General features: G+C 41.6%; 2 protein-coding genes across 2 annotated transcripts in view; one reads left to right on the top strand and one right to left on the bottom strand.

The window, feature by feature from the left end:
* Positions 1-21,375, top strand: part of GSAP (gamma-secretase activating protein) — an 89,162-nt gene extending 67,787 nt beyond the window's left edge. The window contains exons 21-31 of the mRNA XM_060020310.1: positions 530-588; positions 1,285-1,316; positions 3,627-3,688; positions 7,412-7,507; positions 10,048-10,118; positions 10,597-10,691; positions 15,444-15,563; positions 17,082-17,143; positions 18,691-18,792; positions 18,947-19,046; positions 19,447-21,375. Coding sequence (XP_059876293.1) covers positions 530-588; positions 1,285-1,316; positions 3,627-3,688; positions 7,412-7,507; positions 10,048-10,118; positions 10,597-10,691; positions 15,444-15,563; positions 17,082-17,143; positions 18,691-18,792; positions 18,947-19,046; positions 19,447-19,538 — 891 coding nt within the window. The 3' untranslated portion in view covers positions 19,539-21,375. The remainder of the gene's footprint in view (positions 1-529; positions 589-1,284; positions 1,317-3,626; positions 3,689-7,411; positions 7,508-10,047; positions 10,119-10,596; positions 10,692-15,443; positions 15,564-17,081; positions 17,144-18,690; positions 18,793-18,946; positions 19,047-19,446) is intronic.
* Positions 21,376-22,224: 849 nt separating this feature from the next.
* CCDC146 (coiled-coil domain containing 146) overlaps positions 22,225-27,732 on the bottom strand; it is a 109,806-nt gene continuing 104,298 nt past the window's right edge. The window contains exons 16-18 of the mRNA XM_060020309.1: positions 27,206-27,343; positions 23,777-24,025; positions 22,225-22,428 (exon numbers count right to left, since the gene is read on the bottom strand). Of these exons, the coding sequence (XP_059876292.1) occupies positions 22,225-22,428; positions 23,777-24,025; positions 27,206-27,343 (591 nt within the window). The remainder of the gene's footprint in view (positions 22,429-23,776; positions 24,026-27,205; positions 27,344-27,732) is intronic.

Raw genomic sequence — 27,732 nt, 5'->3', positions numbered from 1 at the left:
AGTAGTGGTTGCTAGGGGTTAGGGATGGTTGAAAGGAAAAGAGTGAATGTGACCCCTATCAAGGGATAGCACAAGGGAGATCTTCGGGGTGATGGAGCATTTCTGTATCTTGATTATGGTGGTACATTGTGGTATGTGAATCTACACATGTGATAAAATGACAGCACTATACGCTCACTGTACCAGTGCCAGTTTGCTGATTTGTGTATTGTACTGTAGTTATTTATAGAAGATGTAAACACTGAGGGAGACTGGGTAAAGAGTACATGAGCTGTCTGTAGCATTGTTGGATATAGTTGTAGTGTTGTTGTATATAATATGTAGTTGACTTGCAACTATATAAAATATGTAATAGTTTCGGAATAAAACTTTTTTAGAGCAATTGTTAAAGAATTTAGGTGTTCTGATTACCTGGAAAGTACCTCTCTTTTTTCTGAACTCTTAACTATATTGTATTATGACCTCAGTGTGAAAAATGTCACCCACAAAACCTTCACCTTCCACACTTTTGACGTGTTCTCACTCCTAGAAAAAAGGAAAAAGAAGGTCCACGGTGTATGTGAGAAATATTCTTGATAATGCAATAAAGTAAGTAAAATGAGGGATTATTGTAGCTGTAAGATGGTTATATTTTGCAATTACTTTCTTGGCTACCTTTCAGGGAAGTAGCTTACTTTTGTTGCATCTCCTCAGCGAGATGATGCTATCAGCTTATTAACGCAGCCACCTGACCCCTATTCTGGAGTTTGGAGCTGGAGTTTCTAGTGGGAAAAATTTATATGTTAAACCTTTTAGATTTGCATCCTGGGGCTAGATGACTTACAAGGGATAAGTGGTAAAGAAAACTCTTATTAGTTGAGCACTTTAGAGGGGTACAAACATTAGGTTGATTTTAAAAAAGTGTAAGTGGGCTGGTGAGCTTGCTCTTATTTTGAAAGCATATTTTCTGGGTAGATGAGTCATCTCGGAGTGCCATAAGCATAGGCCCCATTCCAACCCCTGTTCTATTTTCTGTTCCCCTTATTTCCAATAACTGAGAGCTGTAATTGTTCTAAATTATTGTCATTGTTTGCACTAAAGAGTTTTGAGATTTTATAAATTGCCTAATGTGGCTTTTGCCAAGTTGATTAAAGTTTTTGAGGTTTTCAGCAGCCTGAGAACAGTTTCTGCGGTGGTTTGATGGGTTTTTAAAGGAGGATATCTTTGTATGGTGGTGTGGCTTTCGTTGTTTTTTTTTTTGAATAATGCTTCCTGTGTGAATAACATTGGCTAATTTCTTTGTAGGGTGATTTCTAACCTAGAAGCAAGGAATTTGGGTAAGAAAATAAAATAAAGCGTTCTGGATTTCAGTCAGTGTTTTGTAATACCATTCTTCCTCCCACTGGGGGTTGGCAGGGAAATCCCTTCCACTAGTGCTGTGAAGGCAGCACCCTTTACTATTTTCCCATCAGAGTGGCCACCCAGCTCCTTCCATGTCTCTCTTGGCACCAGGTCCTTTGGGGACAGCTGCTCTTGCCGAGGAGTCCCTGACTGTTTGTTTTCCTTCTGTTTCCCCACAGAACTGATCGAATTAACATGCCCTCTGGCTGTCCTCCCAGGATGTAGTTCCCCTGGGCTTAGAGCTGCTTTCTCTCCAGCTGTCTGATCATACAAGGATCTTTGACTTGTATGTTCCTTTCATTTCGGTTAGCACTTGGGCACTCCCTGGGCTAGGTCACAGGGGCACAAAGACGAGGGGCCTCTAGACAAGCAGTGTGGGTATGGGGGGAGAGTATGGACTTAGAGGCGGACAGAACTGGGCTTAAACTCCAGCTTGGCCACCATGTGCTTTCAGGCAAGCCATTTAACCATTTTGTGTGTTGTTCTCCTCAGGGCAAGCGTGAGGAGAAAATGAGAGTCAACAGGGTCGTGTTTACAGTGCCCAGTCCCTCGCTTGGTACATGGGATACCTGACATGGCTGCTTTATCTTTAGTGTGTGAGGAAGAAATGCTAGCACATAGCCTCTAAACCAGGGGACAGGCATGACGCAGCTGCAGGGTGCAGGGGGTGAGGGGCTAGGTCAGGAGTGGGGACGAAGGTTGTAAAGGCTTCCCACGGCGGGGTGATGTCCGAGTTAAGTCTTGACAAAGAAGGGGAACTTAGCCAGGGGAAACTGGGAGGAGAGGATGCTAAGCGTATTCAATATAGGCTTTTTTGGTGATTTTGTCTGTGGAACTCTTTCAGACTTCCTAAAGGTCAGCCTCCATTAAAAAAGGAGCTGTTGTTTTTATGTCCCACTTCTGTTTTATGGGCTTGGATGTTTAGGTATATGTTGGGTGACCCTAACGGACATTATTTTATATGATGCGTTGCCGCACATCCTGCAGCTGTGCGCACAGCCCGCATGAGCTGTGAAGTCACTGAGTAGCCCCGGGAACCAGGCCATCTAGGCCTGAAGCCAGGGCTCTGCCACCAGCACCAGGCAGGAGGAGTCCGCCAGGGGTGTGAGTGAGCATGCAGGCTCCCCTCCTTGCGTTGCTAGGGGATTTGCACTGTGGGAAGTGCTGCCAGTCTGGCTGAGGTTCCTGTGTGTCCTCTGCTCCCACGACTGGGTAGAACTCCTGTTCTTGTACTTCAGGCCTGTTTGCGTCCCGTTACTAGTTGTTCTCACTTGATGACCTTCAGGGAACTTGCCCCTTCCTCTCATGTGCTTTGGTTGTGCTAGTTTCCTAGGAAAAATGTCACTGTCAGAGATGGAACATTCCTTGTGAAGTTCAAAACAGCCGTGAAAACTACTGGGCTCTAGTTTTGAATTGTTTACCATGAAAGCTGTGTAGGATCCAGTGAGGATTTATCTCAAGGGGTCAAGAGGCATCTGTGCCCTCCCACACAGAGTCCTCAGCCCCCTGACCAGGGCAGTTCCGCCTGTTGACGGGCTCGTGACTCAGGTTCTGGGAGAGGAAGGTGGGGCACGAAGGTGCCGTTAGCGGAGCGTTAGGGCAGATCTTCCTAGAGACAGCGTTTTCCTGTCCCCCCAGTCTTGCTGGTGCGGTGCAAATCAAGGTGGAGAAAGTGCCGTTTGGTTTAACCTTACATGCCACTCTTCCATCTCAGTTAGCTACCTTTTCAGTCCCATAACTTGTGCCAATTATTCTTATTTACCCCAGTAACTGACTGGTCTCGCCTCAGTTACTCTATAAACTACAAGTTGGAGTCAGAAAGAAGGGCGTCATGCGCCCCTTCACTAAGTCCCCATCCCTGGGTTTGCCCCTCCCTTAGGGTTTAGAGAGGGCCCAAGTCGTTCATTCTCCTATGAAGCAGAGGATCTTAGTGGTGAGTCTTCACACTGAAGAGAAATCAAAGTCAGAGTATATTGGTGTTGGGAACGTGTTCCTTGTTTTCTTTCTTTCTTTCCCAGTTTCTGCCTCTCTGGTTCACAGCTCTCTCGCTCTGTCTCTCTGCATATCACTAAGCGGTAAGTTGCAGCATGTAGAAGTAGGTCACACTGAATGAAAAATTTTCATCCCATCAGGGAATTGTTATGTTTTCCCAGTGACTCAGAGAAGGGAAACCCAGGCTGAGGCCTCCTCCTTCCAGCCCATTCCCGAAAACCACCCTGCTTGACTGTTGCTCTCTTTAATTTCAGAGCCAAGATTAACACCCCTCTTCCAGGAGGAAGACAACCACCAGCGGCTGCTTATGGGGCTGGTAAGTGGTCTGTGGGCTGTTCAGTGCTGGTGAACAGTGGGCTCCAAGGAAAGGAGGAAGGGCTAGATTGTACTTCTCATTCTGTTCTTGTTTTTCATTCACTCTTTCAACACAGGGTTGTTGCCAGTCACTCACTGTAGGCTCAGCGGTGAGGAACACATATATAATTTCTGCCCTCTTGGTACTTGTAGTCTTGTGAGAGAGACATGAATTAATCAGTGACCCCAATAAATGTATAATTATAAAACATCATAAGGAAATGTATAGCACTGAGAGTTTTTAAAATAGGAAACAGCAGCGTCTCTGTAGCATTTGTATTTGGGTTTAAAATACAACGGGATAAAGTATTTTTTCTCAAGAGGTCCTACCACTAGGAAGACCAAAGAGATGTAAATCAAAATAAATTAATTGAAGAACAGGATTGGCAAATAAATCCAAAATCTTAAAAAAAAACTATTAAACATCTGAGAAGTCTAATAAAATATTTTTAATACTGTGCAGGCTTAGGAATGGGATAATCTATTACCTTAAATATAGGTAGTTGAAAAATATGAGAAAAATATGTGTAAATACATATTCATACACTTAAAAATTCTAGTTAAACAAAGTTTCCTTGGCAACTAGAAATGACCAAACTTGAGCCAAGAAGAGATAGAAAGCCTGAAAGCATAATAACCATAAAATAATTCGGAAAAAATATGAAAGATTATCTCCACAAAAGGCCCCAAGTTATTTAATAAGTTTGTGCTTTCAGACTTTTAAGGACCAGATCATTCTCATGTTATGTAAAGTATTTTTGAAAAAAAGATGGGAAGCTTCTTAATCACTTTAAAAAGCCAGCATAACCTTAAAACCAGAATCCGACAGTGACTACTTACGCTTATGAATATAGATACTACAGGCGTAATTAAAATACTTCCCAGTGCTCTATTTGAAAATACAGCATAGCCACATGGGCTTCTTTCTAGGAAGGCTTAATATTAGAAAATATATTAATGTAATTCATCACAAGACTAAGTCAAAGAGGAAAAAAAAGATTCTATAGGTGCTAAAAGTTGATAAAAGTAAAATTCCACTCCTGGAATTTTAAACAAAGTATAGTCTAATACTAATAGCCAGCATCCTTCTTCATGTCACATTGGAGGCATTCCTATTAACGTCAGAAAGAAGTTAAGTATCCTTGCTATTTTCACTAAAATTTTATGTTGTTTTAGAAATTCTAGCCAATGCAACAAGAAATGAAAGCAAAAGAAGATGCTATGATTGTCTAATGCAACAAACAAAATAATCAATTGGGAAAATAATAAAATTAAAAAATAAAAAAAATAATGCTGCAAATTAGTAAGCTGGTGATGCTATATTTATTTTCTTTTTGATTAGGATTAACCAGTTAAAAAAGATAACGAAAAACAGTGTATTATTTCCAAATCCTTAGCATCTAACTTTAGTAAAATTATAAACAAAAAGCCAGTGAAATTTCTCTGACAGTTGACTGACTCACTTGACAAAATAAAGAGGAATGGGACTGGCGTTACGAGATATCTAAATGTGTTGTTGGTCTACAATAATTGGAACAATATGGTGCTGATACAAAGATAGACAGGAGGCTCTAGTTTAAATTTGGGTATTTGGTGTATGATAAAAATGAGGCATTTAAAAATCAATGTGGAAAGAAATAATTTTCAATCAATCAATCAATGCCTCACTCTTTGGAAAAGACAGTTAAGTTAGATTCTTCCCACCCCAAATACCGCCACTTTATATCATAAACCAACAGAAATGTCAGGTTAAGGAGTCATATAAAAATTTTAAACTGTGTGAAAGAATTTGAATAAAATAAGGGGACAGTTAAAAAATACTGAGAAAGCCTTTTAAGTGTATTATTGAACATAAACCTACAGGAGAAGATTGACTGAAAACTTAGAAGAGAACAACAGAAAGGCAATACATTTAGAAAAAAGTATTTGCCACATATGTGATAAAAGAATAACATTTGGCATGTAATGTTTATAAATCAGTAAGAGAACAACACACTGGAAGGGAAATGGACAAAAGCTGTGACCAGTGAATTTTCAAAAGTTAATTTAGGCCAAGAGATCTTGAGTTGGGGCAGGGTAAGAAAGAGAATGCTTAACATTAACTATAATCAAATGACAAACAGAATAAATGTTTTTCTTTGTTTGTCTTTTTTTTTTTGTCTATCAAATTGACAAAAATTTAAAAATCATACTAGGAAAGTTCAGGGTACAGGGAATTTGACAGCCTCATGAGATGGAATTGGAAATTAATATAACCACAGTGGAAGCCATTTTAGCAGTGTCTCTATAACCTTAAGTAGGGACCCAATGAATTCCATTTCTAGGAATTTAGCCTGACAAAATAATCGAGGATATGGCAAGCAACTTTTGTGTAAGGATTTTTTGGTGGTATTTGTAACAATAGTAAAGGAAATATCGCATATGTGTAAGAAGGGAATAAATAATTCAATTATAGTATTTTCATAAAATTGGACACTGTGCAGCCATTACAACTAGTGTGATAAAGAATATTTAATGACATAAATTATTATGTGAGAAAAAGCAGATTGTAAAATATTAGAATGAGTGTGCACACTGGAAAAAGGAAAATAAAAAACCCAAAGTGTTAATGTAGATGGTAGGATTATGAGCAATTTAAATTTTCATCTTTATGCTTATTATAGAAAAATTGAAATGCACAAAAAAACACAGAAAATATAGAAAAATTGAAATGCACAAAAAAAAACACAGAAAAATTGAAATGCACAAAAAAAACACAGAAAAAAAATAATTTTTTTTAAAGCCTAATCAATTAGCACATGCCGGAGACTGAATTGAAATAATATACCACTCTGTCTTGGCCCAGGATGCCACGGGCTAAGGGTTACCCAGTGTGTCTGTCGTAAATGTAAATCTGCTAAAATAGAAGGTATATATACGTGTGTTGTCAGTTGTACAATTCCCATGGTGTTTATTGATGCAAAGATTTCTCTAGCCAAGAGGGTTTGTAGCTGATCAGGCCATTTAGGCAAAAGCGAGAAAAAAAGGAAGAAAGGGAGAGAAAAGCAAAAAATGGGGGGGCTGGGAATGCCACACTGATTGGGGAGCCCCAGGGATGGTTAGAAGAGTGTGGCTACAGAAACAAGCCCATTTGGAGGCACTAGGCTAAATATATCCATACCTTTACATGCCAGGGAGCTGCGTGGAATGTCTTAACCATTGTGCAGAGAGAGGTACCTGGTACATTTCCTTTTACTCCAGCCTCTGTCCTTGCAAACACCCAAAACCTGTCCCTTCCCGCCACCCCCATTAGCATAGTCATTCCATGTTTAGAGTTGTTCCCGTTAGCTCTCCATAGCCAGGCGCAGTAGACTTCAATCCTTTGGTAGATCCCAAAGCCTTTGACTGCTAAGCTAGTGACTTCCACTGGCTTCTTTGGAGAATTCTCAACAGGGCTGGGAGCCTGGCTCTCAGCTGTTGACTGGACTTTGGGTGAATCATAAGTCATTCCTCTCGAGGAAAATGGTGGTGCCCCCTGATTTATGCCCATTAAGGAACATGGTGGGTTATGCATTTCTGCTAGTGGGATCTTCAGGTCCAATATCTTTCATATTGATAGGAAGTGTTAATAAATGAATAGAATTCAAACCAGTTGCAGGTGTGATCGGGTAGGTTGTGACTTATCTTATCTATATTCTGTTTTCAGATGGTGTCTGAGCTAAAAGACCATCTTTTGAGACATCTACAGGGTGTAGAAAAGAAGAAAATTGAACAGATGGTTCTGGACTACGTTTCAAAACTGGTTGGTTTTGCTTTATCTTCTCTACCCGACCCACCCCCGCTCAACCGCTTGGTCTCTGGGTGTATAGTTCCCAGTATGTGGTTCAGTAGGTTTTTCATATTAGGTTTTTTGGAGCTCTCCCATCCTCAAACCTGTATATGTGGTGCTGTAGATTGAAGAAAGGGGGAAAAGAACCAAAAAACGAAGAGAATGTGGCTCTGGCAGTGGCTTATTGCACTCCCTTGCGGTAGTGGTTATACGCTCATGGAAGCCTGGAACAGTGATGAATTCAGCAGTGGTTGCCAAACGTTCATGTCCTCTTGTCATCTTCCAGCTCCTTAGTAAACCATAGGTAGTGGTTTCTGTACGTGGAGGTTTCTGCAAACATGAGAGAGCTTGAACTTCAATTCTTACTTAGCTCCAACAGCCCAATTAGGTGAGATTCCAGGCCAGTTGTATAAATATGTACCACGTTCCAGAGTCTGCTGAGGAGATTGGCATCCCATTTACCTGGTAGCCACTCATTGAAATTGTGTGATCCATGTGTAAATAGAAGTGATGCAGCTGGATTGAAATTTGAGGCTGTCTTGAGTCTTTCAAAACACATATGGAGTTGAGGCCTCACCCTACTTAGAACCTGGAAATAATAAGATGGATAAAAATTTTAAAGTATTTAAATATACAGAAAGAGAAAGAACACTGCAACACTCCATTTCTCCAGGTTTGCATAGGACCAGTGTGTAAATGTGAACAAATATTTTTGCATTGAATTCTGGAAGATTAGTTAAATTTATTAGATATGGCCCTGATTTAATTTCATGTTTAACTTTGAAAGTTTTCTGCCTTACAGGGAACTATATTCAATAATGGAAAAGAATATTAAAAGAAGAGTGTCTGTATGTGTAGAACTGAGTCACTTTGCTGTACAGCAGAGATTGGCACAGCATAGTAAATCAACTATACTTCAATTAAAACAAATTTAAAAAAATAAAAACAAACAAACGAAAAAGAAATACAGAAAGAAATCTTCTATTTTGGAAAACTGGGTAGTGGCAGAATGGCTCTGTGAATGGAGCCTGAGCTCTTGGATGGCACTTGCTTAATGAGTGTTTGTTGAATTAAAACAACTCCCCAAAATGCTCCCAAGTGCCACCCATTGATTTATTTCTATAGTAAAGTGCATGCATGGAAGTAACTCACTCAAATCCTTTGTTGGTCATATGGCCATAGAGACGGTTCATAGTTAATTAGTCGGAATAAAGTTGCGGAATATTTTTTAAAAAAAGTTTTCTGCCTTTATTGCAGTCATTAGTATCTGGTTTTAAATCATATATTTGAATTTCTGTGGTAAGGTTTGACTTTCAGAGTTTTAGTATAGGAGGAGAGGTTGGTATTTGCATATATTAATGTTTACAAGCAGGGCACTGAAACTTTCTTAAATAATAATTCTTTGCAGTTGAATGATACCAAGGGGCTCACTTTATGAATATGTTACTGATCTTCCCCATGTTGATACTAACCTACTTTCTTTGTCCTTTCATAACACACAGTTATTTAACACATCACCAACCATCTTTCTTTCTGTTGACTTTAAATTTCATCTTCCAGAATGTTAAGGTTTTTCTTCAAGCATCATTCTTCCCTATAGTTAATCACATAAAAGAATCCCCATAACACTAGTTTGTGCTAACAGCTCCTAGAACCAATAGGACCAGAAATGGTAGAGATGAGGTCTCAGAAAACTCGTTGCCCCTGTCTTTCCAACTCAGCAGTCACTGACTGATGCCAAAGCTGCTCCCCCTGCCCAGCAGCAAACGGCTGAGTCTCCCAGTCCCCTCCCAGGAGAGTGGCTGGACAGCCTTTAGAAAATAAATCCGAGGAGGTTGCTGCAAAACCTGATTATATTGCTTATTTATTATCTTACCTGATTTCAGTCAAAGAGAAACTGAGAATCTATATCATTGAGAATAAATAGTGTCTGTCTGTGCTCACATGGAAACTCTTCCTAATTTTGGCCCCTGTCCTTTGTCTACATGTGCAATGCATGGATTTGCGGTCCTGATAACAGCTCCGCGGAGATTGCCCTGTTGCTGGCAAATGAGTAAAACGTAGAACCTGGACTTGGAACTAGTTGTGCTCCACAGCACATGCTCAGGACCCCCATTCTCTTCAGAACCGCCTTTCCTCTGTCAGCTGTCGGCTATGTCACCCTTGCCACATAACAGGCCTACGGCGAACTCTGTTGCACTTGACCTTCACTGATGGATAAGGGCCTGTGATTGAGGGCCTGTGTTTGTGAGCGATGGGGCCAATTAGCGGTGGGGAAGCTCAGCTGGGGCACTGCCTGCAATGACAGAGGGTGCTCTGTTAGACGCGGCTGCACATTTTCAGTCTTTCCATTTTGGATTCCAGTGCGTGAGAATTGACCTCAGAAAGGCTGGTTCTGTGTCCGGGCACAGCCTGAATGCCAGCTGCCCGAACATGCCTGTCAGAGCTATGGAAGGATAGCTTGTAGGGGAAAGGGTATGAACAGAGGTTAACAGACTGTCTTTACCCTCTAGCTGGATCTCATTTGCCAAATACTGGAAGCCAGTTGGAGGAAACATAATCTTCATCCCTGGGTCCTCCACTTGTACGCAAGTATTTCTTGCTCTGTTTTATCATGGTGTACAAAGAGGTAAAACAACTCTGATTGCTGCCTGTTGTAGCAAAGCCTTTTTGAGACTTACCAGTTGAAAGTAACTCTCACCAGCCCCTTACACCATCCATCTTAGTTCTGAACTCAACATTTAGAGTTATGCCCCTGTTACTTCACCTGTCCTCTTTCCTTGGCATCTGGCTGATGAGGAGGGAGGGGCACATGAGCTCAGTACTGCCAAGAAGGGGAATTTTAGTTAATGCAGTTTATCATTTCTGTGCCTACTGTCTGGTTAGATTGTAGGCATTAGGCCGCTGGTCGTCATCCCATCTATGAACCTTTCTCTGGGGCATAGCCTTTCACAATTAGCATGCATTCCACCAGGATGTGGCACTCAGAGCTACTGCTTACGTGCAAATGGGGTTTTGGAGATGAGCTGCTTGGCTGACATGCTCCTTTGTTCTTTGACCAGCAATAGGCGGGCGAGTGCTGCTGAATTTGCGGTCTTTCACATCATGACCAGGATTTTGGAAGCTACTAACAGTTTGTTTTTACCTCTGCCTCCTGGTAAGTCTTGGCTTTTTTGTTTTTTGTTGTAATAAACTTGTTCTTTCTTCTTCACGTAGTCTCTGGACTTTGGTGCATTATGAGTTTGAGAATAAGCCTCCCATGTCTGCGAAATTGTGTGTCTGGTGTCACTGGGACAGATGGGCCTGAGGTTGGCCTCTGCCGACCAGAACTCCTCTGATTATTAAACTATACGGTAGCTTGTCACCAATTTTAGGAGCCAAGGCTGGTCCCCGTGCAACTTTCTGGTTCAAAAACCGGTGGAGCTGATTCAGGGAGATCTTTCTCTGATGTCTCCAGGCCTAGTTTATCTGATCAAGAAAGTTAACACTCAGAAGGAAGTAGGTCTGGCTGGGTGTCAGAAATTGAGTCGATTCTGATATGTTCCTTGGAAGCTAAAAATTTCCCTTAGGATTTTGAAAAAGGACCAAATCAGGCTTCATGTGTCTGCAGTCATTCATTTAATTGGTCATTTCTTCATTCAGTCAACAAACATTTGTTGAGCAATTTCATGCCAGGTACTGGGCTAGAAATTAGAGCAATTCCACAAATTAACAAAAGTCTAGTTGGGAAAATGTGCATATAAATCAATATTCATTGTAAGAAACAAGCTCCTGTTTGCTATAAACGACCTGCCTTATGCTTATTATGTGTAAGTTCTGATGAGTTTTAAGCTTTATGATAGCTATCGCTATATAATATATACTAGCCAATTTTATTTAATTCATTCATATACATCTGTCCATCCATCCATCCATCATTAATTTGTTCCTTTGTTCATTCATTTTAAGGCAACATGTATATGGTCCCCATTTTGTGCTAGGTACTATTTTAAGTACTTTACATAAATTAACACATTTAATTTTTATAATGATGCTAAGTGCTTAAATTGAACCATATTAAATTGTTAATATCCAACCAGTTTTTGACCAACAAAGACGGCACTTTCAAATGGTTCCACTTAATATTATTCCCACATTATAGATGGTGAAATTGAGGCACAGAAAAGTTAAGTAACTTGCCTACAGTCACATAGCTATTAGGCAACAGAGCCAGTGCTCAAATCCAGGGAGTCTGGCCCTAAAATCTATGCTTCTAGCTACTGTTCTGTGCTGCCTCTTGAATTTTATATTCCAGTTGAATTAGTTGATATTGAAACATTGGCTGTTTATGGGCCCGGAAAATCCCCACAGCACATCTCAACTTCTCCGCATTTGTGATATATCTGGCACAGTCTGGAATCTGTCACACTTTCTCTGTCCATATGCCTTATCTTATAAGATCTGCTTGTAGTGGAGGCACAAAAGGCGTTTCTTGTGACTTTGTAGGGATCTGAAAGTGACCACTCATGAGGAGAATGGGTGGCTTTAAATGGCATATGAATTGTGAGGTGCCCTCTAGAAAGAGTGGAGAGATTTCATGAAAATTATATATGGCTTTCTAGCTTAAATTCTTAATTGTTTGTCATTAACACAAAAGACCTGGTAGAGAAATGGGTCGACAGTTTCAGATTTGTTCACCATGGATCTCCAAGCTCCTTTTATAAGTAAATGACACTGACTCACTGGGGACAATATTATATCTGGGAGATCATAAAAATCCACTTTCTACAGAACATTGCATTTCTACACAGGGATGGATAAGGAGGGAAAACACAGAACAATTTTACCCATAGTGATTGAAAATTATTATGAGTAAGAGCTTAATGGCTGGTGTCCATGGGTCAAGTAAGAAAGAGCAGTTTCTCTTTTTCCTTTTCTCAGAAATGTTTGTATCCCTAATATGAAGTGACACTGGATCATGTTGGGGGGTGGGGCACGTGTGTGTAAACGCAGGTATTTTTGTGTGTATGTATGTAGATGTGCTCGCTTTCCAGGCCCCATGGACTAGTGAGAACTGTTTGAGTTCCAAGTGTCAGAAACTTGTAACCGGAATTACTTAAAGAAAAAAGGGAATGAGGACCACAGAAGGGAAGTCATAGTTGAGAGCTGAAGCATTTACCACTTAAAAGGGACCTGTGTTCTCTTTGCTGCCTGGAGAAGGCCAGGAGCCCTGGAGGGTGAGGACTAGAGCTGGCTGGAAAAGGTCTCTCTTTCGGTACCAATGCCTACTTCTAGCCAGTTTGCTCTGTTGCTTAGAGCTGACATGCTGAGAGGAGGCAAGGAATGGGCTGTTGAATTTGGGACTGTGCCCTGGGAATGGAGGATAAACGGTCATCAGGGATCTTTAGGACATGGACACAGAGCTAGAGAGGAATTTTTTTTTTTTTTTTTTGCGGTACGCAGGCCTCTCACTGTTGTGGCCTCTCCCATTGCGGAGCACAGGCTCCGGACGCGCAGGCTCAGTGGCCATGGCTCATGGGCCCAGCCGCTCTGCGTCATGTGGGATCTTCCCGGACCGGGGCACGAACCCATGTCCCCTGCATCGACAGGCGGACTCTCAACCACTGCGCCACCAGGGAAGCCCCTAGAGAGGAATTTTGAATGGAGAAAATCTGTAGGATCAATAGCCTTCTATAAACTCTTCCTCAGAGATAATTTTATAACTTTTTTAATCTTGAGAAGACTGTCCAAATCCATTTGAAAAATCTCATGTTGTTAATTAGCTAGTAAAATCACTATTTTTTTTTGGAATCAGAGCAGTTAGTAGACTCATCCCATTGTCAGCCCATTAACATCTGCTTGAGGGCAGAGTCTGAACTTTATCTGACCCTCAATGTTGCCAGGACATGGGACTCAAGTCTCCCACTGCTCATGTTTCTTATGCTCAGAGAGAGAAAGCTCCACGACGTCTCTGAATCCAAGTCCCAGCTCTCTTTGGCCATCATGTCTCTGTCATGTAAGCCTCTAAGGTCAGGCAACGAGTCTTCGTCATTCCCCGTCCACATCCAATCAGTTTCCAAGCCAGTACACGTCGCCATGATCCTATGATCCCTTCCTTCCCTCTCACTCTCAGTGCCCTCATTCCCTCTTGGACACGTTCACGCAGTCACTACCCAACAGATCTTTATTCCTCCGGTAGCAAGCTGTCACTCTGGTCCATTCTTTGCCTGTTGCCACATTAATATTCCACAAGTAAAACTCACATCCTCTAACAATCCTGCTCAAAAGCTTTCAGTGCCTCCCCAGAGTTGATTAAATAATCAATTCCTTGCTGTCATTCAGCATTCAACCCCGTGACACATATATTAAGAGCACCCTATACTTTTCCTTCATAGAACTGGTCATATTAAAAACAATGAATATTTATTTTGTGATTACTTGATTGTCAGTCTCCCTATCAGACTGGAAGGTGGATGGGAGCAGCAGTCATGCTTGTTCTTCTCATCACTGCACACCCAGCTCCTTGCCTGGCATGCCGAAGGGGTTTTGTTGAATAGATTAACCTTTCCAGTCTCACCTTCCACCATTCCTCTTGCACGCCTGTTCCAACCCAGCTGGGTCATTTACTCTTTCCTAAATGTGCCCCGTGCTTTCTCACCTTTGGGCCTCTGTTCGGGTTGTTCCATTAACACCAGTTCTTGAGGCAGGATAACGTCGTGGTTAAAAGGCTAGGCTAAAATCGCACAGTCTGCGTTCAAATGTTAACTCAGCCACTTACTATTTCCCGGTTAGGTTTCTTAGCTCCTGTGAATCTTGGTTTCCCCATTTATAAAATGGGGATCAAGTAGTTCCCACCTCATGGTGTCATATGAGGATCAAGTGAGCCTGTGTGTAAATGAAAGGCCTCAGTACCTGTCTGGTGTTGGTCACGTTGTTCCACCACGTGCCAGGCTCTGCACAGACCTAGCTGTAGCTCTCAAAGCAGCGCTGCAGGAAAGGTACTGGTGATTCCACTTTAGGGATGAAGAAACAGAGGCTGGAAAGGCTTAATTACCTACGTCTAGTAAGCAGCACAGCATGATTCCGGCCTCTGTCTACTCAGGTCAAACCTGACTTCTGCTGCTTTTCCAGCCTGTATGTTCTCTCACGTCATTTCCACTCTCAGGAATGGCATTAACCCTTCAAAGTGCCTCTCACGTGCCATCTTTTCCAAGAGGGCTTTTCTGATTCTCTCCCGGTCTGATGTTGTTTGTTTGTGTCGGTTAGTGTGAATAGTGGACTTAGAGCTCTAGCTCTGTGAGAGTTTGGGTAGCCCTGCCTGTGAGACTTAGACTTAGCCCTGCCCAAGGGCTTGAGAGTGCCTTTCTACTGAATTCCTAGAGATTTGCTATCTGGCAATATCATTTTAGTTCTTCTTTTATATGATTTAGTCCAAGTAGACCCCAAAAGCCTTTCTCTAGGGCATACCCAGAGATTAGTCATCTAAACTAATCAGTCCCCTTCTGGTCCAAATATTTTCTCCTGCAGCAAAATGGTCCCTGTCCATCAGGCTTTAGCCTGGGCATGTGGAGTTTGAAGCTCTACTGTTAATTTTTCTATTTTGCGATTTTACCATAGAATTACAAACCTTTTAAACTGTGAAACCATCTTCATTCAGCAGACCTTGCACTGTTTTTCTCTTTTTGCCTAGGAAGGCATGCAAGGTGGAGGGAATACGTGCTTATTGGGAACTTACTATATACCCAGCACAATACTTAGTTGTGATAATACAGAAGGAAGGAACCTTGGACCTTGTGTTCAAGGAGCATTTATTTGACTCTAGCTGCCAAGTGGTGAGCTGAGTGCTTTATTGCCATCACCAGAGTCATTCCCTCTGGGAGGCCAGAGATGATAGCTGACCGTGTCTACCGTCCCGGGTCTCTCATCCTAGGTTTTCACACTCTGCACACGATCCTTGGTGTCCACTGTCTGCCTTTGCATAACCTGCTGCATTACATTGATAACGGAGTGTTGCTTCTCACAGAAACAGCTGTCACAAGGCTCATGAAAGGTAAGGGGCTCTGAGTTTGCCTTGTTCCAGCCCCAGCACCACCGGGCTGCCTTTGTGGGTGTGCGACCTGTGGTCACACGGGGCCCTGCTGCACTCAGAAGGGGCCCGTGCAGGGTTTAATGTTCTGTATTCAATCTTGACATTCTTAATAGTTGAAGAGGGGCTCCTCGTTTTCGTTTTGCGTGGGTTCCACAATTACGCAGCTGGGCCTGCTGAGTACGGTTCATTTCCCGTAACCATCCTTTGGACCACCGTGCCTTTGCCCTTCAAGAGACCCCAAAGGGCTTCTCAATCCGTACACAACTATTAGACTCCTTTTCTGTACATGAGGGCACTTGAGAATAGGAGACTGAAGGCTTATTTCTCAAGAAAAATGTCATGCAATGGCTTACTTTCAGCTGATTAACTCCGTCCTCTCAAAGTTAGACTTGAAATGCAAGGAAAAGTAATGAGAGGTGTAGTGCCTGTGGGAATTTGAACTTGAAATAAGGTCTGTAGTGTAATGACTCTTGGTTAAATTATTCAACTGTGGTATTTTATAGATGAGTTTTGTTAATATATATTGAAGTATTTGCCATTCCTCAAGGTGCTGCATGTTTTAAGTCAGTCAGAAGAATTGCTCTGTGACTGGCAGCCTGTTACAGAACGCTGTTCCCTGATATAGAGCAGGAGCTTCATTAAGAAATCCCTTTTTAGTCATGTACCACAGTGTTCATTGCAGCTCTATTTACAATAGCCGGGGCATGGAAACAACCAAGGTGTCCATCAACAGATGAATGGACAAAGAAGATGTGGCACATATACACAATGGAATATTACTCGGTCATAAAAAGAAACGAAATTGAGTTATTTGTAGTGAGGCGGATGGACCTAGAGTCTGTCATACAGAGTGAAGTAAGTCAGAAAGAGAATAACAAATACCATATGCTAGCACATATATATGGAATCTAAAAAAAAGAAAAAATGGTTCTGAAGAACCTACGGGCAGGACGGGAATAAAGACACAGACCTACTAGAGAATGGACTTGAGGACACAGGGAGGGGGAAGGGTAAGCTGGGACGAAGTGAGAGAGTGGCATGAACATATACTCACTACCAAATGTCAAATACGTAGCTAGTGGGAAGCAGCCGCATAGCACAGGGAGATCAGCTCCGTGCTTTGTGACCACCTAGAGGGGTGGGATAGGGAGGGTGGGAGGGAGATGCAAGAGGGAGGGGATATGGGGATATATGTATACGTATAGCTGATTCACTTTGTTATAAAGCAGAAACTAACACACCATTGTAAAGCAATTATACTCCAATAAAGATGTTAAAAAAATCCCTTTTTTATTCAGAGAGACACAAACTAATATTTTCATAGTGTTGTTAGACTTAGCTTGAAAAACAAGGTTGGGACATGCATTACCAGGATGAAGCTCTGAAGTATTAGCTTGCTCAGGTATTAAAATAGAGATTACTGGGTTTTTTCTTTTTGTTTTGTTTTATTTTGTTTGCCAATTTCTGACTTTCTTGTAGATCTGGACAATACAGAGAAAAATGAAAAAGTAAAGTTCAGCATCATTGTGCGGCTTCCTCCGGTAATCCTGAAGTATATTCTATTTTCTAAGCCTTGGCATGTACCCCTCCTTCAGTTTCTTCTTGCAGGAAGAGCAGTTACTGGCTTTGGGCCGAAGTCAGTTGAATTGTCTCACCCTTCGGCCCTTTCCAAGAAATCCCGTCCATCCCTACCTGTCTGTCCGCTGCTCCCACTGGGCCTGCCGAGTGCTTGCTCCCCTGGCTGTGCATGTGCTGCTTCGGCACAGGCCCACCTAGAACGTTTAGCCGTTTTCTCCTCTGAGGAAACCACAGTAATATGTACGTCTGTGAGTCTGAGGGGAGGCAGAGGGGAAACATGTGCTTTTGGCATTTAAACTGATAAGAAATTGAAATACAGGTGAGGTCAGAAGGTTCTGGAGCTGCGTTTCCTCTTACTGTTGTTTGCACCACGGCAGGAAAACATTCCTGGTTGAAGGAAAAATGAGAAACATGAGGGAGAGGGTTATACAGGCACTCCTTGTTTTTGTGGGGTATAGTAGCTCTCTGAATCAGAAATGCTGTGAAATTCAGACATTCCACGGCAAGGTCTTCAGAGCCTCTGACTCTGCGGACTTCCCGGCCATGAGAGCCTTGGCCAGCTCTGTGCCATTTACATACGTTGAGCACTTACATCTCTGGCACGATCCTCCCACAAAGGGATGTCTGATGCCTTCCTGGACCTAATCGTCTTGCTTTATAACACCTTCTCGCCCTCACAGGCTTACTGAGGCAGAGGCAAGAATAGAAAACAAAGCATATTTTCCATGGCTAGATCTCTCTGGGGAATATCTCTGAACATTTAGTTTGGTCTCTAAATTTGATTTTTTTTTTTTTTTTTTGCCTTATACCCTTAGGGAATTAAAATTTTCTGGGCGAGACACTGGCAGAGTACATGCCTGTAACCTTTAGCTTCATATCAAAATATCACGTAGGGTTGGCATGCAGATACTCAGTTTTGAAGAGTAACAGATGAACTCCATTTCAGAAAAAGAGTTTGGCAGCCTCACTACACAAAATGCTTTCCTCAGAGTTGCATTTAAGGGAGTATTTATTCAAAATTCAGAAGCATACCTCATAGGAAATGGCCTTTCTCCGAGGTCATTAACCATAAAGAGTCTGTCTTTTAGACTCAGTAGCTGGAATACATTTTAAAAAATTATGAATTGATATAAAATAAATTTACTTAATGCTGTGAGCTATATTCTCCTCTCTGTATTTTTCCATCTTTTTATTTTTATTATTGACTTAAATTTTTTAGTGTGGAAGGTACAGAGGTTTCCTATACACCCCCTTCCTCCACATACACACAGTCTCCCCTATTATCAGCATCCCCCAGCAGAATGGGTCCATCTGTTACAGTGGATGAACCTACACTGCACGTCACAATCACCAAGGTCCATAGTTAGCATTAGGGTTCACTCTCGGTGTCGTTCATTCTGTGAGTTTGGACAAATATATAAGGAGATATATCTAACACTGTAGTATCATACAGAGTATTTTCACTGCCCTAAAAATCCTCCTCTACATATTTTTCAATTTGCAAAAATAGCTTACAGGTCAGAAGATCTGTCGACTTTGGGATCATCCTGTGAGTTCTAACATTATTTCCCGGAACCATGTAAAGCAACTGCTTCAGAACTATAACAAACAGGTGAGTCTGTGTGGAGCAGAGGCCCCGCTAAATGATTTTGGAACCTCTTTGCCCATTTTAACATATGCATATGGACAGCAGTTGTAGTTCTCACCACTTTAAGTTTGTGCTTGTTGTGGAGAATCAGCTGATACCACAGCCGTTTCCCTTTTAGCCCCGGAGTCCTATGATGGACAAGTCATCATTCAGTGTAGAATTTCTGCCTCTGAACTACTTCATTGAAATACTGACAGATATTGAGTCCTCCAATCCAGGTAAGTCACTCCTCTGCTCTCAGGATTTTCCTGTTTTTCCCCTGACACATCAGTCAGTCTCTATGTGCTTCTGTGTACCTTTTTCTTGCCAAAATATCCCCTAATTATAAGTAGGATCTTCTTGCAATAGGTTTTAATTAGCAATACACAATTTACTACCTAAATTACCAAAGGAATAACCACCTTTCAGGTTTTAAAAGGAATTAAGAGGTTAAAAACCCATTTGGTTGGTGTGAATGGCCTTTCTTGGTGCTGAGGTTTAATAAATTTTAACAACACATTCTCAGAATAATGTGTTTTACTAAAATATAAAATAATTATGATTTCAGTGAAGTATGGGAACAATATTATAAATGTTCTATGGCTTCATAATAACTCTTCTCTCTCTTTTTCCTTTCAGCTCTGTATGCTTTTGAAGGACGTGACAACGTGGACGCAAAATTCGTAGAGGAAGCAGCTCTGAAACACACCACGATGCTTTTAGGCTTATAAAAGGGAAAATGCAGTTATATCAGCTTCCAGTATTTTTCTCTTGCTCGTTAGCTCTACTTCTGTTGAGAATTCTTTAGCAATATTTTAAACTGGTAACCAAAATCAGAATACATTGTTGAGCCATCTGAATTTCAGTTTAGTACTTTGTTCAGACAGAACTAGACAGTCAAGTGTAGAGAAATGGCAGCCAGTCCAAGGGGGCATGAAGTGGCCTAAGTGATGCTCTTCCTAGTGGCTGATCTTCCTAGCGCTCTCATAGGCCAAAAGCTAGTTTCTATTATACTCTGAAATAAAATATACTTTAAAAATGTAGGAACAGTGCTTAGAAAATCAAAAATTGGCTGTGTCACTGAAAATAGCATATGACAAGCAGAAAAATTACAAGTTGTAGAAAAATTCTATTTTGGAAATTAGATACTTTTAAAAAAACTGAATTTGGACTAAGTCAAATCTGCTAATTCTAGTAGGGAATAATTTGCAAAATACAATAATTTATACATACATAGAGTAGGATTTGTCTTCGTGAACGTTCAGATGGAACTGTATTTAATATTATAAAGTTATTTTTATATTTATAAAAGTTTGATTTAGTAATATGTTGTCATTTAAAAAAAACACTGAAAGTTTTAGCCTAACTCCTTTGTTCTCTGAACATAGCCTTTTATTCCCACCAAGAATCATGACTCCATGAACATGTTCCCCCAAAGACCCACATGACACCTAACGAGTTCTCCCACTTTTCTTTTTTTTTCCCCTCTCTCTTCTACAGTGACGTTCTGACCATAAATACAGTTGACTCCTGGGGTAAGCCCAAAACCCTTTGCTTTCTTCTCTTCACACCGTTTCCCTCATTGAACTTGTGAAATTTTAAAGATTACAAATATCACTAGCCAGTATAATAATTCAGCTTTTCTAAAATCATCATTCTAAAAATTATCCTCTCCTCCAGAATTTCCCATTTAGGTCAAATATTTCATGGTCACTGAAGCTCAGAGTCTTGGAGCCATATCAGCAAGGCGGTGCTGGTTTTTCCTCTTGATAAGGTCATTATTTTTCATCACCCTACGCTTTCCTCTTCACACCCGGGTTGTTTCTGCTGCTTTCTGAAGTCTCATTCATCTGATGCATATTAGAGATAAACACTACTTTGATCCTGCCACCCCTCTGCTCATAATCCTTCAGTGGCTTGCCATTTATTACAGGATAAAATCCAAACTCTTTGACATTCAAGATCTCCCAAATTCTGGCCTTATACACTTCCCCAATACGAACGTCCTGTTCCAACCAGCCTCGCTCACTGGGCCTTGAACAGAACTTTTGTCTTCTTACTTCCAAGTCTTGCTCAGGCGATTTCCCCCTCCTGGAATCCCCTCCACTTACTAAAATCTTATTTATGCTTCAGGGCCAGATAAAAAGTTCCATCTGACTGTGATCCCTGGCCATTCCAGTGCACAGTGGCATGTCACCCTCTGGACCAGTAGCACACGTTGTAATATTTAAGCATCCAAACCTTTGTAATTTTTAAAAATTATTTTTCCTTCCTATCTATTTAAACTTCCTGTGTGTTTATTTTTTGAATCCCTAATTACTGATCCTACAACACAGCAACTGTGTGTAAGTTTGTAGTATTTCTTTGCATTAAGCACACAGCTTACACAGCGTTACTTGTTATAGGCTCTCTCAAGGATTTGCTTTTTAATGACTTCACAAAGCAGTCAGGTTAGCTTCAGGACTCCTAGACGGAGAATGAGATTCAATTTCCCTCCATTCTGTCTGGGTGGGGGCTTGGAACAGAATTTGTTTGATTTAGCAAAATAAATGAATGTGATATTTCTCACTCCCAGAGTCGTGAAATGAAATTCATAACTGATAACAATATGAAATAACAATAGTTTGAGCATGTTAATGAATGTAAAATCACTGGTTTCAAATCTACTTTTATATTTTTATGTGAGAAAGTAAACAGAATTAGCAAAATATACTTGGGTGAAATACAATAATATTAGAGTAATGAAATCAGTGGAACTGGCCTCATTTTCTCTTTCACATGCAAAATTATAAATATCTTCATTGAAATTTTGAAAAATCTGGTATCAGAACAAAGTAATCACAAGTGTATTTGCATATAACATGGTGGAAAATCTAGATTTATAAGAAAGATAAATTAGGGCATAATTGTTTTTGCCCAAAAGGATTCTTTATTTGTAAAAAGAATCACTATAACATCACTTTAAAAAAGACAAGCTTCCCTACTGCTTTTCACTCAGTTTAGATTTACTGACATCAACTTGCAATGCAACTATTTATTTAACAAAGTGAGTTACGCCCCTGCAGTACTTGGGCTATTTTCCTTTTCAACCATTCTTTCTTTTTCTTAAAAGTGGGTACATTGAACAGGATCTGCTTTTCTTTCTTTAATAAACAAAGACCACTCTGCCAATTTCTGTACTTCGCTGAAAAGGTATTTATTTTTATTGCATTTTTGTAGCACCCAGTCTACTATATATTTCTGAAATGTAATCAAGAGATAAAGTGAAAAAGAAAGAAATTGGTGAGTGTGATAGGAAGGAAGCATATGTTGTGGATACTCTGTAATTTAGAGCTGTTACGCTGACGTTTTCCAGCTGTGGATGTGAAGAAGCCTGGTTGAAGCGCCTCCTTGAGAAGCCTGGGTTGGTTCACATGTTCAGATTTCAATTGGCTTTATAACAGGTTTCTTTATGTGCCTCATATTGGCCCCAGGTTCACTGGGCTTAAAAGGAGCCAAAGCGCCGTACGGTTTTGGCAGAGGAAGAGTGGACTCTGCCTCTGGGATGTAGGCATTTGGACGCTGATCCGCAGTTGTGTAAACACCACTGGGCAGCTGGCGATTTTCTGCTTCCAAGAACTCCTGCAAAGAATGATTTATCCTTTTCAGTTTTTGAAAACTCAGGTAAAGTCGCTTCGTCCTCAGGGCCCATCAGACACAGCTGGGTCTGAGCAGCCTTCGGCTATGCTTGCTGGCCGATATTCCCCAAAGGGACAAGAGGGTGTGAGGGTGCGTCACCAAACACGCACACCTGCACACACATTTCGTCTCATTGGAATGACCCATGTTGCTCAAGCATCACTGTACTCCTGGGGTTTAGGGTTTACCATAAACTGGTTGGTGGGACCTAAATTTGCTACATTCCAAACAGTATCTTTCATTAAACACTAATTATTTCCATGTTTGTGACAAAGGCAGGATAATCTGTTTCCTTCGGTAGGTCACTGGTGAGCAAATGGTACAAAGGAGGAGATAAGGAGTAAAGTAGAACCAGTGGAGAGAAGTGGTCAGCGGCTTGCTTTGAGCCTCAAGATTCTGCCTGTGTTTCTGGAAAACAGAGGAATCTCTTATAGCATTAAAAAGAATTTGAAAAAATGGAGACAGGTAAATGACAGCTGGGATACCACGGGTAAAGTCTGAACGCCCTCAAGAATATAATCCCAGGTAGCGTACGAATGACAGATCAGACCCTGTTTTCAGGAATTCATAGTATGTGTTTGGAATGCACCTTTTTCTTGGGTTAGGGAGGGAATGGTGATCTTCTGGGGATGTCTGCTCTGTAGTCTGAGAGTGAGTTATAGGCCCCCAGGATGTAGTCTCCTCAGAAAGAGATGCCTAATTCCACTCTAAGATTATTGAAAGGTCATGGGAGTAGGAATAAGAACTGAGCCCCCAGTGTGTAGGTGCTCAGTGACAGACTTAGGTCTTTGGTGGGAGAAGGGTGGTACTGAAGCCTAATCGTAGCTTCTGCACCAGGTGCAGAGTCTGCAGAAGCCTGTGACAACCATAATACGCTTGAGGCCTCACAATATGCTGTGGTGGCCACAGCAGATACATTGAAGAGTAAGGTATGGTCTGAGCCAGGGTGCAAAGACAGAGATTAGAGACCTAGGATAAAACCAGTGCCAGCCTGGCCATTGCCATGCCAATGGGAGGTCCTGGTCTTCACCATGCCAGCCCAGGATAGAACGCTGTGGGGTGGGACTTGATGCCCACCCAGTGTTCTCCAGGGAATATTCTGACCCTTTGGACTGTTGTACTTTGCTTGCCTACGTAATATCTTAAAAAAGCAAAACTTGTTTCTAATGACTTGCTGGGCCTATGTGTGTGGTAGAGTAGAACATTTTCATATATTTTGGGAGGATTGACAACCCCTGTAGCAGCCCTTCCCGGCACATTTTACAAATGCACCGTAGAAGCCATAGCTTACCCGAGACTTTTCAGCCATGGCCAAGGCATACATTTCTTCATCTCGAAGTACTTTCAACCATTCTCTCTCAATCTCTTTATTGAGGGGCAGACCCTTTTCCATCCTGGAGGTGCAAGTGAGGATGAAGTCTTCTTTCTCCTTGACTTCCTTTTGGAGTTCAATGGTCATAGCTTGTTTCATGGACAGCTCAGCAACAAGAGCCATCATTTTTTCAGTAGCATCTTTGATCTTTTTCTGGTAGCCATTCATCTAGAATTAAAAAGCCCAAGGCTTAGCCTATGTATACATTCCATGAAGACTTGAAGAAAATGGCAGGCTTCTGGCTGTCTCTGAAGGTGGGCATTCTTGCCTGAAGGAAGGAAAGTTTAAGTGGGAATTCACAGAGAATAAGAACTGGAGGAGACCTCAGAGATTCAGCCCAACACCCTGGCTGTGAAATAGGACAAGGAGGAGGGAGAAGAAAGAGATCTGTTCATCTAGTTACTGGATTTCCAGGTGGGTAGTATTGAGGGGTATAGTTTAGTGTCTCTATTTTTAAGAGGTGATAAGGACAAAGGAAAGGGTATTCTTGATGTCTAAGTTCTGGCCTAATTTTGCCATGTTATTAGTTTGCCACTTAAGCAGGGGGGAAAATCTGGTAGAACAGAATTGTATTAGTTATTAATACACTTGCTTAAGTAAGGTAATCAGCATCCGTGATGATTTTTAATGGAAACTGTCACACTTCAGTGTGTGTGTATTATTGATCGTAATTCCCAGGATGCATCATTATGAGGTCATAAGCAAGCATGAGCTCAACTGGACAGTCTGGCCAGTAATTTGAAAAGAAATGTTCCTAGTTGTGTATGTGTGCTTACCTTTTCATATAAGCTATTTATTATCAAAGAATTAAAAGATAAGACTAGGTGGGAAAATTGATTTTAAAAGACAGAAAAGAAGTAAAAGTGGAATTGGTGGTTCCTGTAAGCTTTCTGGCCCACAGCACGGCCTTTCAGTGTGGCCGAAGGCTGGTGAGGCAGTAAGAGGTGACTCCCGCCACCCGCCAACACTCAGTGTCACATTACCCTGTCTTATTACTTCTTCATATCCTTTCACTACTGACATTATAATATAAATGTATTTGGTTATTTGGTTATAGCCTATCATCCTACAAGAACGTACTCTTCATGGGGACAAGGACTGTTTGTTTTATTCATGAGGTTCCCACTGCTTAGAATATAGGAGACAAAATTAAAATTGAATGTTTGTCGAATGAAGGAATGAATCAATTCTTAGTCTCTTTTAATTGTTCATTCCTTTGAACCAAGGTAAATTGAGACACGAATATGAGCGTCCAAAAACTACACCCTACCTCAAAATACTGTCTTCTCTTAATAGAGTATATACTGGTCTGTGTGTACATTTTGCTGCTGGTGATCTACGTGCCTCTGAAAATATAATGACCAATTATTATGTGAAAACTTCGTCTCTTTAAGGGAATAGGGAATATAAATTTCTATAACTTCTATACTGCATTAGTTTTCAGGAAGCATAATTTGAATAAAAATGACAGGCATTCAAAACTTCAGTGATGAGTCATTATCTCTCTTTTAAATTTTATTAACTAGTCATTGCACACTTGAGTGTGTGTATAACTAACCAACCTCCCTTCTCCATACATGAAAAAAAAAAAAAAAGGATGGTATTATTCTGGGTTCTCTGAGTCTTTGCTGAGATTTCCCATTTTCTGTTCATTTGGGAAACTTGTAAGAGGAGCCATAAGCTCTCTAAGATAGATGAGAGATGAGGTGTGCAACCTTGTTGAACACCCGCAAGGGCCAGCCCACTTCTGCTCGACTATGTGATGCTTGCCACCTCTTTAGCTGATATCACACCCATTTCACAGATCAGGAAACTGAGTTTTAAGACCATTTATGTATCTTTCTCAACGTCACTTGGTAGTGTTGGTAAGTCACAGATCTGGGATCTGAATGTCTTTCTGTCTTCCAGCTCTGCCTACTCTGAGGAGATTATTTTAAATGGAGGAGGAAGAAAGCCAGGTAGAGAGCATGGAATGTGGGGAACGGAAAGGGAGATGAATCATGAGGACAGGACTCAGTAATGCTGGAAACGTCTTGGTCATGTGGATTGTGTCGGCAGCTCCCATTTGTGTTTCTCTGGCTTAACAGTTGACTTCTGGAGGGACTCTGCCATCAGCTTTGACAAGCAGGCCTCAGCAAAAACCAGCTTCCCCCAAAGAAAGGCAAATTCATTTTGCAAAATAAAGGAAGGCAACATTTAAAGGAACTTCAGACATGCTAATTCAGGCAACGTTCATGAGCCTAAAGAAGTCTTAACATTTCTTATTTTGTGAGGGAAATTGAGATTTGCACAAGTGCTGTTGGCCTCATCAGTCTATTAGTGGAAGTGTAAAGCCAAATAAAAATGGCCAAGAAGCCTTGAGATTTGCAGTAGTTTAGTGTGCCAGAACTGTTTCTAAAACGGGACTGTTAACTTATTCAACGAACGTTTTTCTAAAGTTTAGCACATGCGAGGCATTGGGGAAACTAAGAATAAGGAACAGTCACTGCCCCCAGGAGCCCACAGTGGGTGACACCATCATTCATGGCGTCTTCTGAACTGTCTCCCCACACTACATGGTGTGGACAATGTGTCCCTTTCCCTTTTGCACTCAGCAGCTCCAGTGACTGTTGCTGACTGACTAAAAACCCTGGACTGTCACAGAGGGATGCTGCAAGGGGCCGGGGGCGCCAAGCAGGGAGCAGACTGTCTGATGCCTGATGGTGCAAAGTCCTGCTGCGTCCGAATCACCAGCCTCCCTCCTGCTGGCTGCTCCTCTTGCTATAGCTTCTAGCAGTCCCTGCCTGACCCTGTAGCTTTGGATCAGAAGCCCTGGTATTTTAAGCTTATGGAATTAGGAAGCCCCACGTTACTGGCCTTTCCTCACTAGTGAGGCTTGGGTGGGGGCTCCACCCCAGGGAGTTGTGTGACTGCTGTTCTCTTTAATGGTCCCCTTCCATTGCTGCCTTCTGGCTACTTCTGGATTCAGGCAGCTCCCATGCAGACCGCTGGATAAATGAGGCCCTCCCTTCACAAGGAACTAGAAAGCACTTAACATGTCTCATGAAATAGGAAGATAATGACTGTCATATTTGAGTAGGTACCCTATTAAGTGAAACTTGTATACTGTCATTGAAATGTTTAGGATTTCCCACTATAATGAGAATTCATTCAGGGCACAAGACTGAAACTTATCTTGGACAATTCTCCAAGAGTCATCTTTACATTTTAAATTTTAATTCTTTGTCTTTATCTATTCATAAAGGCTAATCTCTCTGGGGCTTCCCCCAATAAATGAAGCAGTCTGTGGAAAATGGAAGGTGATAGAGGAGGAAGGACAGAAGAGAGCAGGCGGGGACTTGGGCAGACCTTCTTGGCTAAGAGCAGTGTGTCCTGCTTGCAGGCCTGCGTTTTGCTGCAGAGCCTGTCCGTGAGCCGGGAGACCTGTTCATAGATGAAATCTTTCTCCAGCAACTTCTCCTCCTTCTTGGCCAGCCGTAGTTCCAGCTATGGTCGAAAAGAATTTCAATAGGAAAAAAAAGTCATGCAAGTCAAAATCTTTCCTAATTAGAGCACTATTTTCCCCCCCTTAATGAAGGGAGACTTCACTAATGAACATTAATGACTCAATGAACTGGACAAAGTCAAGACTTCCCCTCACCCCCTGACCCCCGCCCCCGAGAGCTGTGGCACTTCTTCCTCCCCATGGCAAAGAATGGCCCTCTCAGCTCCGTCTAGCTTCCACGTTGCCATTCCTCTGATATGCTCGCATCAGGAAGACAAATTAATCCATTCACGATGCCAGAATTGCTCCTATGGGCCGTGAGACAGAGATGGGCATTTTGAAAGCACTCAGGTTTTAACTTTTTTGGCAAGCATCTAAAGTCAAGCTTAGG

The sequence above is a fragment of the Delphinus delphis genome, chromosome 9, assembly GCF_949987515.2.
Source record: "Delphinus delphis chromosome 9, mDelDel1.2, whole genome shotgun sequence".
Lineage (NCBI taxonomy): Eukaryota > Metazoa > Chordata > Mammalia > Artiodactyla > Delphinidae > Delphinus > Delphinus delphis.
Note: the sequence above shows the minus strand (reverse complement) of the source record. Positions and strands in the feature narration are given on the sequence as shown.